Here is a 19,260-nt window from a genome sequence, read left to right on the forward strand (position 1 = left end):
TTTTTTTCGGATGGGAGGAGGAATAGAAGCTGTCCTTGCCAGCAGGGACAGGATTCGGTCCCCGGTGCAATGAACTGAAGAGGGAAGGGAGAGGAGCCGAGGAGTCCCGGCGTCACTGGGGAAGCAGAGCATCGCTTCCTCCCTCGTCCCTGCTCGCTGGGCTGGGGTTCTCCTGCCCGAAGCAGAAGTGCTGTGCCAAGGTCTGGGGGGGCTGCTGCCTCCCCCTCTGCCTCCTCCCTGCCTGCACGTGCTGCCGGTTTCGCTCGGCGGCCGCCAGCGCAGAGGGGACGGCGCCGGGGGGGGGTGGGAACCCCAGGGGTGCACGTGGTGCCTGCGCTGAGGTTTCGGGCTGGTGCTGCGAGAGGAACCCATGACTTCCCCCCAGCCCAGCCCTGGGGGCTGACTCAGCTCCCACCAGGGCATCCTGCTGATGCAGGGGGGCTGTGGAGGGTGGGGGGACGCCCCCACCTTCCTGGGCTGGCAAAGGGGCAGGGTGAAGTGCTTATCCTGTCTTGCTCTGCCCGTTTTACCCCCTGGATGCTCTTGGGGGGTGCTTGGGTGGACTCTCTGGGCTGCTGGGGCTGGGGGAAGTGGTGATGAAAGACTTCTCTTCAGCAGGCAGCCGATGGCCTCTGCCTTCGCTCACAAGTGGCAGTGGCCAGTGACACAGTGTGGCATGAGCCGTGGCCACCAGCTGCACCTGGGAAATGGCTCCACTTCCCAGATGGTGCACAGGGAGGGATTTTAGGAGCCGGTGACCCCAAAGCCATGGAGGGACGTCATGCCATTGCAGTGCTGGCAGCCCCTACTCACAGGGTAGCACAGAGAGAGAGAGTCTGTGCCTGGGGACCCACAGATCCCAAAAAGAGATGCTCCTGCCTGTGGTCCCACTCGTCCCTTCCCTCTCTGCCCTGTCACAGCGTGACCCAGCAGCAGCTAAAGCCCAGGAGTGTGTTCCTTGGCAGCGCCAGGTCCTGGCTGCCTTTGATTCATCAGCTGGCACGGGCAGGGCAGGAGAGGGAGGCAGCTCCATCGCATTTCTCCAGGGTGGGTTTACCTTGCTCTGTTCCACGGTTATTAGTCATCTGCCTGCCAAATATTCCCCACCAGCCTGGAGACTTTAAAGCCAGAGGAGCGGCTGCGCTGCTCTAATTGACAGATCACAAGCCTTGGGACTTCCCTGAATTAATTTGTGACAAGTGCAATTGCTGATTATCTCTGTTAGGGTAGAGGAACACAAGAAACCAAAGCACAAATCCTGCGTATCCAGCCTGGATTTAGAAGTTGGCAGGGATGGAGGCTGTGTGACAGTTCCTGGCAGGCTGGTCCCCAGGAGGACAGCCACAGCGGTCCCGGCCGGCGCTGCATCCCAAGCTGATGGAGCCTGACTCCTCCATCCAGCCCTAGACCTCCCTGAACCTGCCCTGGGCTGGGCAGGGTTGCTGTGAGCTTGTCTCCCTTGTCAGGATGAGTTGGTCTGACATCTCTGTGCCTCAGTTTCTCTGTACACGGCGGGGGATAACAGCCCTGTCCCACTGCACGGGGCAATGTGGGAGTCAGCAGGAATCCTTCCCTCGATACCAGCCCCACAGGGCCATACCAGCACCCAGATTCCACCCAATTCTACATTTTCTTCACCCGCTGTCATGGACTGAGCTCACTGGGGAGGGAAGGAGAGGGTGTGTGGAGAAGCTGCTGCCAGGCTGGAAGTTGCAGAGAAGCATCCCACCCCAGCCAGGGCTGGAAAGCCAGGCCCCGTTGCATCTGGGATCTATTTATTTGCTGTGCAGCTTTCCTTTGGAGAGATAATGCTACAAGGCTATCTATAAATTGCAAAGCTAAAGTGTGAGTGTCCTGGCCTTCATCATCCCTGCGAGTGCTCGCTGCCGGCCAGCAGCTCTCCCACAGACCGTGGCTGCAAATCGTCGGCGTGAAGCCCTGGTGGCTTTGGGAGAGCCTGGTCACGGGGGCTGTGCCACGGCTGTGCCATGGGCGAGGGTCTGGTAACACAGGAGGAACTCTTCCTTCTCCTTAAATCACGTGGGAGCATCCTTCGTGGGGCGGATGGGGTCAGCCCTGTGTGGCTCCTGGTGGTGCACGGGGGACCAGCCATGTCCCTGCTCATGTCCCCAATTCCTCCCACCCCAGGGCCAGCACTGAGACCCAGTGACATCCTGCTGCCAGCTCAGAGCCTCACCAGCTTTTATGCCAGGGCAGCAGATGAGCCCTTGTGCTTTTGTTCTCTGGAAACATGTGCCCAAATCCTCCTGTTTTGTGGGCGGGTGTTTCAAGTGGTGCGTGTCCCCATTGGAAGCTTGTCCCCTGCTAGAAATGCCACCCTGCCTGGCCCTCCTGCCCCATGTCCAAGCACAGTGGGAAGCCCTGCTGAGGAGCTGGCTCAGCCCCACACACCCCATCTCCCCACTGAGCCCTCTGCTTCTCTCTCGACAGCTCAACTCGCCCATGAACCCCGTCAGCAGCTCAGAGGACATTAAGCCACCCCTGGGGCTCAATGGAGTCCTCAAAGTGCCAGCACATCCCTCAGGAACGATGGCCTCCTTCACCAAGCACATATGTGCCATCTGCGGGGACAGATCTTCAGGTAAGGCTGGTCCTTACCCCGGGGTTGGGGAGCTCACAGCGATGTGGGGTGCCCTGGGAGAGCACGGTGAGGGTTTCCATGGCTCCTTGGCTCCACCGCAGGCAGGGGCTCTCCATCAGGAGAGGAGCCACCTATGCCCTCGGAGGATGGTGACAAAAAGTCCCTTATTGACCAGCCTCCCCCAGCCCCTCTGGTCTGGGGCGGGCTCTGACCCGAGCCAGGAGACCCCAGGTCTGTGCATGGCAGTGGTGTGACATCCTCAGCCCTGAGCAGCACAGCCTGGCTGAAGACAAGGCATTAGTGAGTGTCCCTCTCTCTCCCCGTCCTTTGATCTGTAGTAGTCTTGTCACATATCGCCAGATAAAAAGATGTGCTTCACATAGAGTCTCTCTCCACTCCTGGGAGATAAAGATGTGCTAATTCCCTTTATTCTTACGCTGTTTTAAAAGCTTTCTGCTCCCTAAGTGCTCCAGTCACCTAGTTTGTAAGGTCCTTAGGGATGTCTCCTGTGCCTGTCAGGCTCCAGGGCTGGAGGAGGAGGGTGGGTGTGTGATGTGGGGCTGGGATGTTTGTCTGGTGTGGGGAGTTATGGGGGGGGTCACAGGGAGGCACCCCCTGTTTCACTCTCCCCTGTTCTCTGGCTAAGAAATGGTGAGGACTTTTCCAGAATCATAGAATCATAGAATGGTTAGAGTTGGAAGGGACCTCAAAGATCATGGAGTTCCCCCCCCCTGCCCTGGGCAGGGACACCTCCCACCAGACCAGGTTGCTCCAAGCCCCATCCAGCCTGGCCTTGAACCCCTCCAGGGATGGGGCAGCCACAGCTTCTCTGGGCAACCTGTTCCAGTGTCTCACCACCCTCATAGTAAAAAATTTCTTCCTGAGATCTAATCTGAATCTTTTTTCTTCCAATTTAAAACCGTTTCCCCTTGTCCTATCATTACACCTCCTGGCAAAGAGTCCTTCTCCAGCTCTTCTATAGGCACCCTTCAGATATTGAAAGGCCGCTATAAGGTCTCCCCAGAGCCTTCTTTTCTCCAGGCTGAACAATCCCAGCTCCCTCAGCCTGTCATATAAGGCTCGTTGTAGCCCCTGGAGACCATCCTGATTTTATGGAAGTCAAGGTGAAGCCGCTTCTCTTTAGCTCCTGCTCACACCTTCCAGAAACCTCTGCTTCCCACAGACATGGCTCTGGGGAGAGGGAGGGCAAAGAGGGGAACTGGGGGGCACCGGTGGGTCCCTTTAACCCGAGTCTCACCCCCCCACACAGGTAAACATTACGGGGTTTACAGCTGCGAGGGCTGCAAAGGCTTCTTCAAGCGCACGGTGCGGAAGGACCTCACCTACACCTGCCGTGACAACAAGGACTGCTTGATCGACAAGCGCCAGCGCAACCGCTGCCAGTACTGCCGCTACCAGAAGTGTCTCGCCATGGGCATGAAGCGAGAAGGTAAGGCAGGGAGAGCCTGGCCCCAGCACCCATGGGTGCTGCAGGTAACCATCCTTCCTTAGCAGGCTCCGGGCAGGCTCCTGTTGGCAACCGGAGGGAGCACGAGCCTTGCCGAGGGGCACCAAAAATGCACCAAATATTGCTTTTGCGCCACAGGTATGGCCTCCAAGAGAGTGGTAGGTCCCAGAGTGGTACCCAGGTGGGTGATGGAGGGTTGCGTGAGCAGGGTGTGATGAAAGCTGGCAGGTTGTGTGCCACCAGGGAACTTGCACTCCCCTTTTTGCATGTGTTGGGAGCAGCGATGGTGAAGACACCGAGCTCTTCCCTTGCCCTGCAGAGCCCCGTCAGACTGAGGTGTGAAAGCTCTCAGGGCTGAGTGTGCTTCGGGTGATGCCACCTGGCTTGGCCATTCTTTCTCCGGCCAACATGGGATGTGGCATTCCTGGGGAACCAGCGCTGGTTAGGGGATGTTGGCAAGATGGAGATGATGTTTAATCTGCTGGTTACTAATCACCGTGCTGCCAGGGAGATGAGAGGCTCCTGTGCCCGTCTGCGTGCTGTTTGTGCACATCTCGCTCAGGATGGGCAGGGAAACTCGGTGAATTAATGTCCTTCTCATCAGAATCCACTCGGGCATCAGCCCCGAGCACAGGCTGCTCGAACTCAGTAGCATTCCCGAGCAGTAGCAATAATGGATTTTTATTTTTTCTCATTGGGAGGAAGAAAGAAATTCAGTCTCGTAAAAAGACATCCCTCCCCTCGCTGGAATTTATATTTAGGATCTAAAACTCCCTGGCAGTGCCTCTTCTAAATGCTCATTTTTAAAATGCTGACGGCGTCTGGTTTGGAACTGCTGGCAGAACAGGCTTTCACCAGACACGATGTGAAAATGACCCGGTGGTGCTGCTCAGTTCTCTGCTGCCTTCTCCCCTTACATCCTCAGAGCCACGCTCGCCTCCCTGACTGGCCCATAAAGCCATCCCTCGGGGTGCTGGGAGCAGCGCTGCTCTCTTTGAAGAGCACTTAAGTCTTGTCTGGAGCAGTGATTAAATAGGGCAGCGCCGGAGCCGCCCCGAGTGTTGAGCAGACCCTGCCACGCTGGATTGATGGGGTTACCTAAGGACCCAGGACACCAACGTCAAAGCCGAGGTGTGGGGGGATTGCATCAGGCTGGGAGGCACCCAGGGGACCTCCCCATCCCCTGCAGAGCTTAACCCTTTGGTGCTCGGAAACGAAGCCTTCTCCCCCAGGCGAGGATGGGTGGCACAGGAGGCAGCAGCTCTGCCAGGGGTGGCTGTGGTTGGAGAGAGCACGTGGTTGGAGGGAGTGGAAGAGCATTCCTTTTGATAGAAACACAGCGAACAACTGGAAGCTCCAAGGAAAGCCACTGGGCAGAGCTTGGGATGCTCACGGTCCCCTCCCCACACTCACCCGAAGCAATACATGTTTGATCCAGGGTTTCTTTGTGACTAGGAAAAGCTGCTCCGTGGAGCCATCACCACGGAGTGGTTGCAAGGTCTCCCAGCTCCTCACTCTCTGCCCTTTCCTCACTCCTGTCTTTCTTGTCCTGTTTGCGTCATTTCCAGCTTGGTGGAAAGAGAAAACCTCTAGTCTTAAATGGAGAGATTAAGATATTCAGAACATGCCTCTAAAGGTGAGAGGTGCAGAACTGTGGCTGCTTTGCAGATGGGCAGAGCCATGGGGCCTGCTGGATCCCATGGGTGGCAGAAGGAGGAAATAGAGGGAGGAAGGTCTAATCTCCAGCTCTGGAAGACTCAGGGGACTACAAAGAAGCCAAGAATTCTCCCGTGTGTTCAGCAGCAGCACTTCTCAGGGGAGAAATGCAGGTGTGGGTAGATGTGGAGCATCCCATTACCCTGGCGTTGCCTTTGGAGCCTTGCACCAGCAGCTGGAGACCCACTTTCCTCTCAGATCCCTAGAACATCTCAGCCAACGTCTGTAGGGAAGGGAGCATCAGCAGTAATGCTTTTAGCACTGACATCCTGTGCTCAGGTACCTGCTTCATGCCTACCGTTAACGGTGATTGCATGGGCAGCACCACTAAAATTATAGGCCCATTAATTAATTTCTGAATAGTGGTGGAATTCCCCAGGGAGCGCGTACAGTATGAGGACTCTATTAATTCATCTTGATTAACATTATCACAATGAATACCAAATGAATTCATAACGATCAGCCAATTATTTAAAAGTGTGACAGATGGGAGCTTCGTAACTCTGGGAGGGCTCTCAGGCGCTGCTGGCTGATCTTCTGATGCTGGCGTTGCGTGAGGAGAGCTTCAGAGAAGGGCAGAAGCCATTGCAGCAGCAGTCAGTAGGCATTTGGGGTATAATCCCCATGGAGGGAAAGCTGGAATAACCCCCTGGTCCACAAATAAGGCTTTCTCTTGTTACAAACCTAAAAATTCCCAGTGTCTCATGGCAGGTTTGGAGATGTCCTAGACCTGGAAGTGAGAAGCTGGGTCTTGCTAAGCTTTGCCTTCAAGGAGCTCATGAGTTTAATATGTGATATCCACCTGATTTGTCAAAAAAAAAGGTCTCCTTCCCATTGCATCCATCCCAACCTCACTGCTGCTGCCCAGCCTCCTCACCACATCTGTTCTGGGGGAACAGTTTGGGGCCAAAACCTACATTGCTAAATCCTTTTGCCTAAATACTCACTTATAACATAGCTGGCTTTTTATCCTCTGGTGTAAACCATTGCATCTTTTAGGTGACAGAGCCAGGGTAATGGGCTTCATTTCCCTAAGAAATGTCTTGCTCTGGAGACCTAATTTATAGCTACATAAAGGCATAGCAGATTCCTGCTGGGGAAGTATCTCTCTTGTAGCCCAAAGGTATTTGTATGCCATGGAAGTACAGTAAAACCCCCTAAACTAAGTACTGTAGCTCTGGTGAGAGAAGAAGGCGTCCTGCGTGGAGGTGAGCCGTGCCATGACCTGCAGAGTGATGCTGGGAAGAGGGGTGAGGGTCACGTTTGTTCCCAAAAAACTTGTGCCAGAAGGGTAAAGGAAGGAATCTATTACATTGCTAAGATGTTGGCTTAAAGGACTAAAATCAATAGGACCTCTTGGACAGCTGATGGAGCTCTGGAGGGGTTTGATCCTGACACCTGGAGGGTCTCCAGGTGACCATGCCAAAAGCAGACCGGGAAGGATGGAGCTTGACCATATGCTTTGGGAGACGAGGTGGTGTATCCCCAGAGGAGGGAGGCAGAGGTGGCCGCGGGGTACTGTCCGGAGGAGGGGACATTGCTTCAGGGCTACGAGGCTTTGCTTTTGCAGTCAGGTCTCAGAGATCTTGGCTTAAAGGGGTGAAAGAAGCCAAAGATTGCAACCAAGGCCAGGCTGGATGGGGCTTTGAGCACCCTGGTCCAGTGGGTGGTGTCCCTGCCCAAGACAGGGGGGTGGAACTAGATGATTTTTAAGGTCCCTTCTAACCCGAACCATTCTATGGTGTGTGCATCTCTTCTTGCTGCTCCCTGTTAAGAACGTTTCAGATGGATAGTGACGTTGTGTTCATGCTGAATGAGCCTCATGGACTCTGAGGTATTGCAGATATAATAAATAAGCAACTGGGAGCGTTTTTCCCCTATGAATTACTGCCAGCTGCGTGAGGCTTTGGTTTTTGTACTCCGTCTCCCACTAAATACCGGATAGTCAACAAAATTAAGATTACCATCAGGGATCTTGACTAATGCAGGGATTATTATTGTGGGGGTGGCTGTTTGCATCCAGAAGCAGAACTCTTTCTGCTCGATCTGTTACTCATTAGGGTCTTTAGGTGTCTGTGTATCGGCAGCCTTATGTTTTAAAGGGGGGGAAAAAAAAAATGGGAACTGCCTTGGAGTGAGGGAGGCAGAGGTCTTGTGAGGAGGTGGGAGTGAACACGGAGGGTCTTGGGCTGCACCCCATTAGCCGGGGGTAACTTTGGGGGTGAAGGGGGGTTGTTGCAGAGTGCACACCCTATAGCCTTGCCTTGCAGCACGTCGCTGTCTCATGTGAGGAGGTCCCAGCCCCACCGTGGCTGGCGAGGCCTGCGGATCGCACAGTGAGCAGGAAATACCAGCGAGGAGCCCTTTCTCATGCTCCCGCCGGCCGCCCTTGGACGCCTCACAGGGAGCAGCCGTTGGGAACCGGCGCAGCCCGGCCCCGCTCCGTCTCCAGCCTCTCCTTCCCCCAGCGCTGCCTCCGCACGTGAGCCCCAGCCAGAATGTCTCCCTTGGACCTGCTGGGCTGCCCAGTTTGTTAACTGGGGGCTACCGCTTGTGGAGCTGCAGCCTGATGTTTGATGCCACCCGGGTACGGTTGGATGTTGATGTATCTCCGCCAGGGAGCTCGTAGCCCATCTGGAGACCAGAAGGTTGTCCTCTCCTGGCAGCTGTGGTTCAGGCTGCGTAACAGACCCCCAAGTTCATCCCTAAATCCAGGTGCTGGTACCGTAACGGTGGTGGCCTGGGTATGGTGTGGCTGCAGCTTGCCTCCATCAGCTGCTGTGACATGATCCAGAGTCGTGCTCTGAGGATCCAGGACATCTTCTCTCCGGCTGCATGCCTGATCCCTGGCTCCAAGACTTCATTAAACGTCATGGCCTGAGATAATTCCTCTTCTTCCCCTGTGTGGGTTGATTTTCCCCCTCTTGCTCACGCTTCCATTGAGCTGAGGGATTTAACCTCAGAGGGCTTGGACTGGCAGCATTGCAGGGAGCTCGGAGACCTCCACATGTCTCTGGGGAGCTGCTCAGATAAAGCAATTAGTGCAGAGGGACCGAAGTTTCCCAGTGTTTTCGCTCTGTCTGATCTCCCTGCTGCCCCCCTGCACCCTTCAGGGCCATCCCAGCTCCTGGAGCATCTCTGGGGACCAAGAGGAGCAAGAGGAGTCTGGGGAGAAAGAGCAGGAATTCGGGTCTCCAATTCGCTACCCAAGTGAATGTAAAAGCAGGCGAGTGGCCGTACCCCAGTGAAGGGGCAGAGTTCAAGAGCATGGTTATTCTTAGTAATAATTTCGGAATGGAAAAATGTCTTTCAGCTTAATGAGCTTGTTTCTTATATCCTTTTAAAGTGCTGCTCTTTAAACCAGCTGGTTAAATGATGCTGGGTTTGTTTTCTGTTTTTAAGGATACTCTTAGGTTGAGAAAAAGGGTTTGGTTTTTGGTTTTCTCTCTTTGCTTTAGCAATGGTGCTGTTTGCTTCTGCCTTGCAGCGCCTGGCTTTTGAGTGTGAAGTGAGCTGGTGATTTTTGCTGTTGTTTTCCAAAGCCATTCCCCCTGTGGATTGCCTGCGTGCAAAGGTTCCAATCCACTTTTTAACACTCCATTTCACTGAAGTTACATTTTTTTATCATCACGGCCGTATTTTGCCTATCTTGAAAAAAAATAATGCGGCGTTCAACTGAAAATGTTGGAGAAAACACCACCATTTATTTATTGTATCTCAGCTTTTGAGGTTGTTTGCAGTAGTAGAAAGCTGCATTTTTGAAAGAAAAGGAGGGACATGAAAGCAAAGCAGAAGAAACACTGGCTGAATTAGTTTCCTCTGCTGTGGGGGCATTTTTGGTATAAACAGGTACCTCAGGCGTAAGCGCTTCAAGATGCCAGTGACACACAGCTAAGATGCAGCATCATAAAAAGGCAGCAGAGCCTAATAAATTCCACCACTTTAAACGGAAATCCCCAATAACCCTCCACCCGGCACTTCATAAATAAAGCAGCCACCCATTTCTAGGCCAAGAGGAGACTGGGCAGGTTTGGGTCTTGGAGGCCACCAGAGCCTCTGGGCTCTCCAGGAGGAGGATGATGTGCCCTCTTGATGCTGGGGCATGTCCCCCAAAAAATGTCCAGGTTGGAGCAGTCTGGAAAGCATCATCATCATCATCCCTGTTTGCCCCGTGGATCCTTGCATCTGTCTGGGAATGGCAAAGAGCAAAGGGAGTGAAGGTGGGAGAGGATCAGAGGATGCTAAGAAGAACAGGAGAGCCAAGGCCAAAAAATGCATCTTCTGTTGGCCCATGGCTTTCACGCTGCCCGAGAAGCAGGATGAGCATCAGTGCCTGTCCCCCACAGAGCTGGGTTCCCCGTGCCCAGGGACTCTGTCCTCTAGAGAAAACCCCATTCAGCTCATTTTTGGTGGGAGTGAATTATCTTTCCCCCTCCTCCCCCATGAAAAGAAACAAACCCCAGCCAGTCATCCACGCTATTGTTCCTGGAAGGATGGATTTTCCTCTCAGAAACAAGCGCTCATCTGTATTAGCGCTGGGTAAGTGGTAATTAGGAGCCGCCGTCGCCTCCAGCTCTCTCCGAGCAAACAAACAAGCCTGCGATGCTCCAGCCCACGGGGGTCTCAGAAAAGCCTCTGCCTTGGTGGAAAATCCTGTCCCTTTTGTCCCTCTTCCTCCCCTCGTTAACATTCCTCCAGTGCCCACCGACTGTGGTGGTGCCCGTGCCACGGTGTGGGGGACCCGGCTGCGGGTACCCTCCTGGCATCTAGGACCAGGCTTGAAAAACAGAGCATGCACTTGACGTCTTTCTTTCTTTCTTTCTTTTTTTTTTTAAATCTAATTAGTCTGCAAATCACAGCATCAGGTTTCTCTCCGCAAGCCCGATGCTTAAAAAGGAAAGAAAACTTGAGCCAATGGATTGGGATTCAGGGATATTCACGTGGCTCAAAGAACTGGGACTTCGCAACGTTCATCACAAGGCGTTGGGGACACTACAGTGTGTTCTCAGTGGTGTCCTCCCAGTCCTCCCCAGAGCCTCGGCGAGCAGCTTTTTCTTCTTCTACAGCTGCAAAATTCATTACTCAACTGCAGCCACCAACCCGGGTTGGTTTGGGCACCTGAGCTTGTTTGGTTGCTCCCGTTGCAGTGGACTCCAACCCATCTATGTGCACCATGAGCAAAGGCAAGGAGACCAGTGCGGATGAGCACACAAGAAAGGGTGGATCTGGTGTTTTTGCTCATCAGCCCTCGGAGCTGGGCAAGTGAAGCTCATCTGCGATCCACGGGATGAGACGTTTTGGTTCTTAAACAAAGAGAGGTCACCAAGAAGTCTTGACACATGGGGCTCCTTATCTTGCTGTGCCACGGCCTGGGGATGTGCAGATGGGCTGGAGAAGCTTGAGATGAAAAATGACAGCAACCAGCCTTAGGCGAGCACAGGCCAGATCAAGCAGAATGACACGAGAGCCTCTTCATCAGGTGCCACGGAAAGCAGAGGCTTCTCTCCTTGGCTGGGCTGAGACATAGCTGGAGGAGGTGGGGCTGCCTTTCAGAGCTCTGCCACTGCAACATCTTTTTTTCTCCTCAAGTGGATTGCAAGGTTTAAATGCTTCCCTTGCGCTAAGAAAATCAGACTAGAAAACCTCTCAACCGTACAAGTCTCCTTGAAGGAAAATAAAAGCACTGGCAGAGCCGTCAACCCAGAGGAGAACGTGTGGAAGCTCATCTCTGGAAACACGGTGGGGCAGATAGGGCTGGTGTCTTCCCAAAGTGTTCTGGAACAGAAGCTGGATGTCTCCTGACCCACCCAGCCAAGCAGGAGGGCACAGAGCAGAGGGGGCATCGATGATGAGCAAGAGAAGGGAGCCAGCAGCAGGACCAGCTCCCCTGAATTGCCTGCTGTGTCCCTGCTAATCCTGCAAAGCATCACGTGTGAGACAGGAGGGGGAAGCATCTTGGGGCCTCTCCGGAGTTCAAAATACTTATTTACTTACTTTTTCTTAAATAGACATTGATAGTATTTGGGTTGGAGGAGCCAGTTGTAGAACTCCTCAGTATTTTTGTCTTTAGCCTGTGAGTTTACAACTTACATGAAAGGACGAGAAAAATCCAACAGAAGCAACGAGAACCAAATGATATAATGATCTTTGTTTCTAAATTTTACTGTGTTACAGGGATGGAGCACCATCCATCCCGGCCCACAAGACCTCTGGGAAGCCGAGAAGAACAAGGTATTCCCATTTCAATATTACCAGACAAGCTGCCATGCAGCTACCACGTTTGTATTTCTCTTTTTTTTTAAAAGATAAATAAAAGCTAAAGCCACAAAGAAACCCAGCTCCCAAACCAAATCCATTTGAAAACTGTATTTTTGTCACCTTCACCATGGTTTATTTGACAAATCCCCAGTGGGAGTGGGGAGTGGACTCCAGAGATAAGGTCCTAGGTCTTTATGGTGAGGGGTATCCTCACTACTGAAGATTTTTCTCCACATGAACATCCCGTATTGTATGATTTTATTTTTTAAACAAAACTGATTTGCTTGGATACTTGCTCTGTCTTTCCTTCCCCCTACCCCACCTGCTATTTTTTCCTACATCTCAAGCAACACAGTCCCCATTCTTTTCTGAAATGGTGATGTCTCCCTCAGCATCTCTACTAAGGCGGCACACCAGCTTGTGAAGTCCTCAGCAGGTCAGGGGAAATACTGATTGCAGTAAATTGCAGACATCTACTGCTGGGTTCATGCCGGTGGAGACCAGAGACATGGAGGTCTCTGCTGAGAAGCTCTGTGACTGGGAGCTCGTAGACACTTTTGCCTGCTCCTTGCACCTTGGATGCTCTCTCGGTTCTGTGGAGCTTCTGAAGCACAGGCTGCAGGGATGGCTGCATCTGCAGGGAAGTCCAAGCCTTGGAAGCCACAGATTACAAGAGTCTTGGGTCCATCTGCAAATCCCTGTGCTCTTCAGGAGAACATGTTGGACTTGCCACCCCTGGAGCTGAACGATGCTTCAGGGTGAATCTGAAACTGGGAAAGTGGAAACACTAGGTTTGAAAGGAATTCAACATCTGGGTCCTGAAGAGGGACTTTGGGAGTGCCACACCTGGAAGAATGAGGTGACAGCAAGATGGCGATTGGAGAGGAGTCCATGTGTGCGCTGGCAGGTGTACCCCAGGGCCAGGCACAGAGCTGCTGCAGGAACAGTGAACTGTTGCTCACATGAAGGATTAAGTTGTTCCCATGTCTCTCCTCTAGCTGCCCGTAGGGAGAGAAAATGACATCTACAGCTGAGTCTGGCATCTAGAGGAGTCACTGCCTCGCAGGCATCCCCGAAAGCTACATCCAACAGCCGGGACTGGGCAGATGTCCTGCTTCGTTTCGAAGTGAGGAACAGCTCAGCTTCATAAACACCTGGTACCATGGGTCCTGTGATCAAGCAGCAACTGAACTTAAGGTAGTAGTCACCTCATCCTGCAGATGACTAGATGATCTTGAAGGTCCCTTCCAACCTAGATGATTCTATGCACACCTCGGTGAAGACCTGTGCATGAAGCTGCTGGGATGAATCAGCTTCCCCCTGCCCAGCCCTGCAGCCAGCAGCAGATCCATAGAAGTAACTTCTCCATCTGTCTCTATCGTTTATATCAGCGAGATTCAGCCAAATCACTGGCAAAAAGGCTGTCGCGATGACCTGTGGGATCTGCTCTCTTATAACCCTCCAGGTGTATCCGATTCTTCACCTCCAAGAACGTGGCTCTTGGTTTTGATGGGGTTGAGATTTGGAAGCTTATGGCTTTAGGTAGCCACTGTCTCCCCAGACCTCAGCAATGCTTTTCCCGGTGTCCAGCCGCTGGTGGCTGAGCAAGAGGATGTGCTTTTTGGACTAACACCCCGTCCCGGCAGTGGAGGTGGTTGATCTCAGAGCAACTATTCTTTGCACCTTTATCCTTGAGACCTCCTGCGTCTGCGCGTCAGGTCTTTGGCATTTCAGTCATTTTATAAAATCCCATTTGTTGAGGGTTTACCTTTCTCTTAGGCTTTTTCTGTTATTTAGTAGGTGTTTTATCTCTTCTAACGTGCCCCAAGGAGTTCTGGTGCATCTGTGCTGTTGAGGAATGGTTGGCATTAAGCGAAAATTTCTAGCCTTTTGATGATTGAGAAAACAGGAGGCGGGGGGGGGGGGAGAAATTTAAGCAGGATTTTCTGTTGGCCTGAAAAAGGGAAGAGAAGAAGCCGTGCCAGACGAGAGCCAGATGGACAAAAGCCACGACACAAATCCGGGCTCCGGCAGCAGCCGCTCACCTGGCTCCGAGGAGAGCTCTGCGTGGGCCTGGGGAGCCTCTGCCGCCCGTAAAACTTAAAGAGCAGCTTGAATAAAAATAACCTCTCGCTTTTTTTTGCGTAACAGCTTTCACATGGCAGGAGCCTGACGGGCAGCACACGGCACCGGGGAGAAGGAGTGGGGGGGGGGGACCAGCAGTGGAAACCAGCCCCAGGCCTTCGCGTGCTGGGGTGGAGCCGGGTTAATGGGATCACTGTCCGTACAGGACTCTTTTAGCATGTGTCTTAATTTCCTGTTTTTTAAGAAATAAGTTTTATACCCTCACTTGGATTATTTTTTTTTATTTTTTTTTCGCGCTTGGGCCCACTGATGGCCTGGGAAGCCTTTGCTGTGTGACAGCCAACTCTGTATTCCTGAGAACCATACCTGTGCCCCTGCTGCTTTTCTTTTAACATCACGTTAACCTGCTTCAAATTCAGCAGAGAGGTAAAGTGTTAGGATAAATGCCAATAAATAGCCGGCCTTTCGCATTACCGAATGCCTCGTTCAGTCCTCAGCAAAGAGCTGGGTAAGTTCAGGGAGTTGTCTCTCATGACCAGTGATGGAAGCTCCAGTTGCTTTGGGCTGTTCTTGGCCAAACTGGGCTAAAATGTACTGTGGGAAACAACGGTGCGTGGAGAAGTGTGTGATTTGGGGTATGTAACGTGGTGATTGAGGAGGAGATAGTTACCGGTGTAACTGTCTGCATAAAGCTACTTTCCAGGATTAGGGAAAGCGTGTGCGCTGGTTTCAAAGGGAGATCATTAATAGTAATATTGTCATTAGCATCTAATAAGTGTTTTTCATCTCTGCGCTGTTCAGACATTAACTCATCAGCATGTGACATGCTTCTGGCTACATCACTCCTACCGCGCAGGATTTGGGACAGGTCTCTCCTGTCTGTTGAGAAGTTGCCCAGAGACAAAGATGGGCTGATGGTTTGCACAGAGCCCCTGGGGCAGATCCCAGTTCCTGTCCCACGGTCACACCATCCTGCCACGGAGCCTCACGGCAACCCCCAGCATCACTGCTGGACCAGGGAACAAGGTGCATGACATGACCTCCAGGGGAATTCAGCACTAACAGGCTCAGAAGATGGTTGAACTCTGGACTTAAGCTTTAAACTGACCGATTTCTCTTTGCTTTAGGATTCCCTTAAGCTATTGCTTCACCCATCCGTTTCCCTCTCCTGCGGTGACTCGCCGTGTTGCTTCCTTTGCTTTTCACCATTTGTATTTAACCTTTTTGCTTCCAGGACTGCTCCCTCTGCAGAAGGGGGAGTTTTCCAGCAGGAATGGCCTGGGATGCTCGATGGCTTCCCCCAAAACCTCCTACCCCCTTGGACTATCCAACCCCAAGACCCACTGACCACACTGGTGGGAGAACCCACATCAGGTGTCTGTGTGATCCTACAGGTCTGAGGATGCTTTAGGTTTTCATGGCCAAGTAAAGCTCCGTGGAGCTTTCAGGGTCCCAGCTGAGCTCATGACACCGTGGCCAGGAGCTCTAGAGTGACACTGTCCTTTCTCTGTCCCACTTCCAGCCGTCCAGGAGGAGAGGCAGCGGGGGAAGGATCGCAACGAGAATGAGGTGGAGTCGACAAGTAGCGCCAACGAGGACATGCCCGTGGAAAAGATCTTGGAAGCTGAACTTGCAGTGGAGCCAAAGACAGAGACGTACATTGAAGCCAACATGGGCTTGACGCCGAGCTCGGTAAGGGACCTCATCGTGGTGACTCGGGGTGGAAGGGATGGCTTGTGGGGCCTCAGGATTAACCTGGTGTGAGTACAGCAGCGAGCCTAGGTCAGAGAGGGGTTCCCTTATGGGAAAAGAAATAAGTAGAGCTCAGAAATGCAACTTCTTAGCTCTGCTGTAGATGCCACGTGTGACCGTAGATGAAAGCATGAGGAAAGTAAACCCCCTCTGCCCCTGCACCACCACCAGCACTGGTAGTCATCTGTCTCACAGCCACAGCGAAGGAGAAGATACTGTAAGATGTCATTAGAAGGGCTCACAGAGAAGATTGTGTTTTAGTTAACAGCCCTTCGTGCTAAAAGGCAGGAAGACACTCCACGCTCTGAAGAGCTCAGAGTCCAATCAAGCCAATAAACAGAGCTGTGTGGCTGAAGTGCAAAGAGATAAGAGCTGTAAAATTGGGGTGTGACTTTTCAGATGCGGAATTACAGAGCTGCTTGGCTCTAAGCAGAGGAAACCTGGAGAAGTTTGCTTTCAAATTCCTTTCCCATTCAGAAGCTCGCATTATAACTGGGGCTGCTGGAAGCACCTGGGCTCTAACAGGACCTTGTGTAAATGGGAAAAAAGTGAGAAGCTGTGATGAGGGAAACTGTCTTGATGCCTTTCCTAAGAGATTCCCCTTATCAGCAGGTTGTGGCTTTGCTAAGAGAAAGCCTCCAAATGGGAGAACCAGCCTATCTTCTGAAATTCTGTTTCTAGGATAGACCCTACACCAAGCCCTCTTGAAGAGGGCAGAGAGGGTTCTTGTTGCCAGTCTAGGCAGCATTTAGGATGTGATCCCTGTTCCTCAATAGCCCCTCTTGCTGTGAAAATAATGGGAATAGGGAACAGGACTGCAGTCAAGGCAACTAATATAGCGGTAGGGTCAAGAGTGGGGCTAATTACCCTCCATCCCAGGTATGCTGGGGAAGCCCTGGATACTGTGGGACTGGGAAGTCTCAAAGCAAAGAGAGGGAGAGGCAAAAAAATAAATTGCTGTGCACCCTTGTGTGTGTGTTTTTGGGGCCGGGGTCAGCTGCACGTGTTTAATTTCCCATTTGCCTTTCGGTGATGCCTTCTGTCTTTGCTGGGGGGGACACCACTGCTGCCAGGTGTCACCTGGGGGTGTTGGGGGGTATAAATGACCCCAAGACCCTGCTAGTTGTTGCTGGGATTGCTGCTGGAGCGGGGAGCATCTCCGGGCTGCCCAGCAATCCTTTGGGGGGGCAGAGGGGTAGAGCTGGGGCTCTGCGAGCTGCAGGCTGGCTCAGCCAGGAGAGCAGGAACACACGCTGAAATATCCCTCTGCGTTTCCTCTTGCTCTCTGCTGGGTGTCTGTGAGGCTGAGATGATGAAATGCAGCTATTTCTGGGAAGTGGAAGGTCTCTGCAGTATTTATTTTCTGCTACAATCATACTTTATCTTTTTCTTCATATACAAGGCTGGAGGATTGAGCAGGGAATACCATATCTGGCAGGGCTTGACAAGAGATCTCAGAGTAGGAGTCTTAAGTCTTGACGGCCTCCATGGGATGCTCTTTTTGGCCTTTACCGACCAGGACACTTTATGGCTGGCTTGCTAAGTGGGGCTTTTTGATGCAGCAAGCTTCCTGCTAAGGATGGAGATGATTCCTAAGGGAAACTCTTCCAGAAACAGATCCAGGGCCATGGTTTGAGAGCCCACTTGCATCCTGTGGGCAGCGATGCCATCCAGCCCGAGGGTCCCATCGCCAGGAAGAGTCAAGGGGCTTTTTTTGGAGGAGGCAGCCCAGCCGTGGTTAGCGTGGGGCTTGGAGAGGCTCTGACGGTGATCAGGATTAAAAATACTTCGGGGGAGTTGCAGCCAGCGTTGTGCTGACTTGAAAACAAACCCCAGAGAGCGAGCTGAAATAAATGGCTTCGTCTGGCACTGCGTCTCCTCAGCCTCTCGTAGCAAATTGAAAGCTGGTTCCTGCATAATTCAACACGCATTACTGTGAACAAGGATGTGTGTTGCATCTAAATAGAAGCAGGAGGCTTGTTGAAATGCCCTTATTATTGTCAAGCGGCTTCTGTCGATGAGGTGACATTTGTAGCAGGTTTAGCAGATGTATGAGATCAGCAGCTCGCAGTGACGGAGGCCACCGGATGAGGATGAGGTGAGGGAAGACGGAGGAGCTGCCCTCCTCCTCCTCCTCCTCCTTCCAGCTCTCCCCAGAGAGCCCATGGGATGGAAAGGCAGACAAATTCAGTCCCGAACAGACGCGGGGTAAAAACACAAGCTGTTTCCTATTAGCCTGGTGTGTTGGGTCCTTTTATTTGTGCCCCTGCACCTTAGCCCATCTGCGCTGAACGCTGCTGGTGAGCTAGAGAGCTCCAGAGCTTGCGAGGACGTTTCCACCAGGCTGGAAGTGGTGGGATGCCGTAGGAGTTAACACCCTCCTCTCCCAGATGCTCTCGTGTCTGTGAGTGTCACCTCGTGCCATGGTCCTCTGGCTGCTCCGAGAGCAGAGATCCCAACCCTGGTTGAGGGAGATCCCTCTGCTTTGCTAGGCTGGCACTGATTTCTTCCACCTAGGACAGTGTGGGACCCAACAGTGGGGCTTCAGCACAGTCCTCGGAGCTGGTAAAAGGGGAGGGCAGGGGGGCTGCAGCCCGTGGGCTGTTCCAGCAGCCCTGGTGTCTCACCACGGTGGTGGTGGTGAAGCATGCTGCTCTGAGTGTGTGACCAAGGAAGGGACCCGTGGCTCTGTCCTGACACCTGGGTTGACACCAGAGAGGATGGGGTGTGTTCATGGTGTGAAACCCCGTGCTGGGGAAAGGGGAGAACAGTGGGGTGTGATCTTTGTGGGTGGCACGGACAGGACAGGGAAGGATGCAGAGCCAGGCAGAAAGCAGCTGAGACAGAGGGATGTGCCCCTGCCAAATCTGCTCTCCTGCCTTGGGTGGTAGGAGAGTGCCAAGACTAGTGTTTCGATGACCATCACTAAAACACTTACTTGAGGTAATGGCACCGGTGAGCCCCTCATAACTGCTCTTCAGCCACTGCAAATTGCTGCTAATTGTGACAATTGTGTGGCTTCTCACTCTGGCAGAGGGGATAAACTCTTCTGGAGGTTCCCACAAGCTGTGAATGAGCACGGCTGTGGGATTCTTCCACACTGGGTGTCCCAGGAAGTCCCCAAACCCCATGTGGTCCCTGTCCCTTGGGAGCTGGGTTCTGGCCGTATGCCCTCAGCAGGTACCTGTCCCCGGTCAGTACGATGGGACGTGAAGATGGGTTTGTCTCTGCCCCTTGTCCCTGGCAGCCGTGAAGCTGGGCTCCTGCAGCGTAAGCACCACCTCGGATGGGCTCCTGGCCACTGAAAGGCAAAGCCTGTAACTGAGAGGTGTCATCCCCATTAGCTCTTAATTGGCCTTTGAGCAGCTGGTTTCAAGTC

General features: G+C 52.8%; 1 protein-coding gene across 1 annotated transcript in view; it reads left to right on the top strand.

Annotated features, from left to right (window-relative positions):
- Positions 1–19,260, top strand: part of RXRA (retinoid X receptor alpha) — an 80,585-nt gene that overhangs the window by 35,552 nt on the left and 25,773 nt on the right. Inside the window, exons 3-5 of the mRNA XM_014942777.1 lie at positions 2,452–2,602; positions 3,873–4,052; positions 15,652–15,821. Of these exons, the coding sequence (XP_014798263.1) occupies positions 2,452–2,602; positions 3,873–4,052; positions 15,652–15,821 (501 nt within the window). The remainder of the gene's footprint in view (positions 1–2,451; positions 2,603–3,872; positions 4,053–15,651; positions 15,822–19,260) is intronic.

The sequence above is a fragment of the Calidris pugnax genome, unplaced genomic scaffold (assembly GCF_001431845.1).
Source record: "Calidris pugnax isolate Ruff unplaced genomic scaffold, ASM143184v1 scaffold102, whole genome shotgun sequence".
In the NCBI taxonomy this organism is placed as follows: domain Eukaryota; kingdom Metazoa; phylum Chordata; class Aves; order Charadriiformes; family Scolopacidae; genus Calidris; species Calidris pugnax.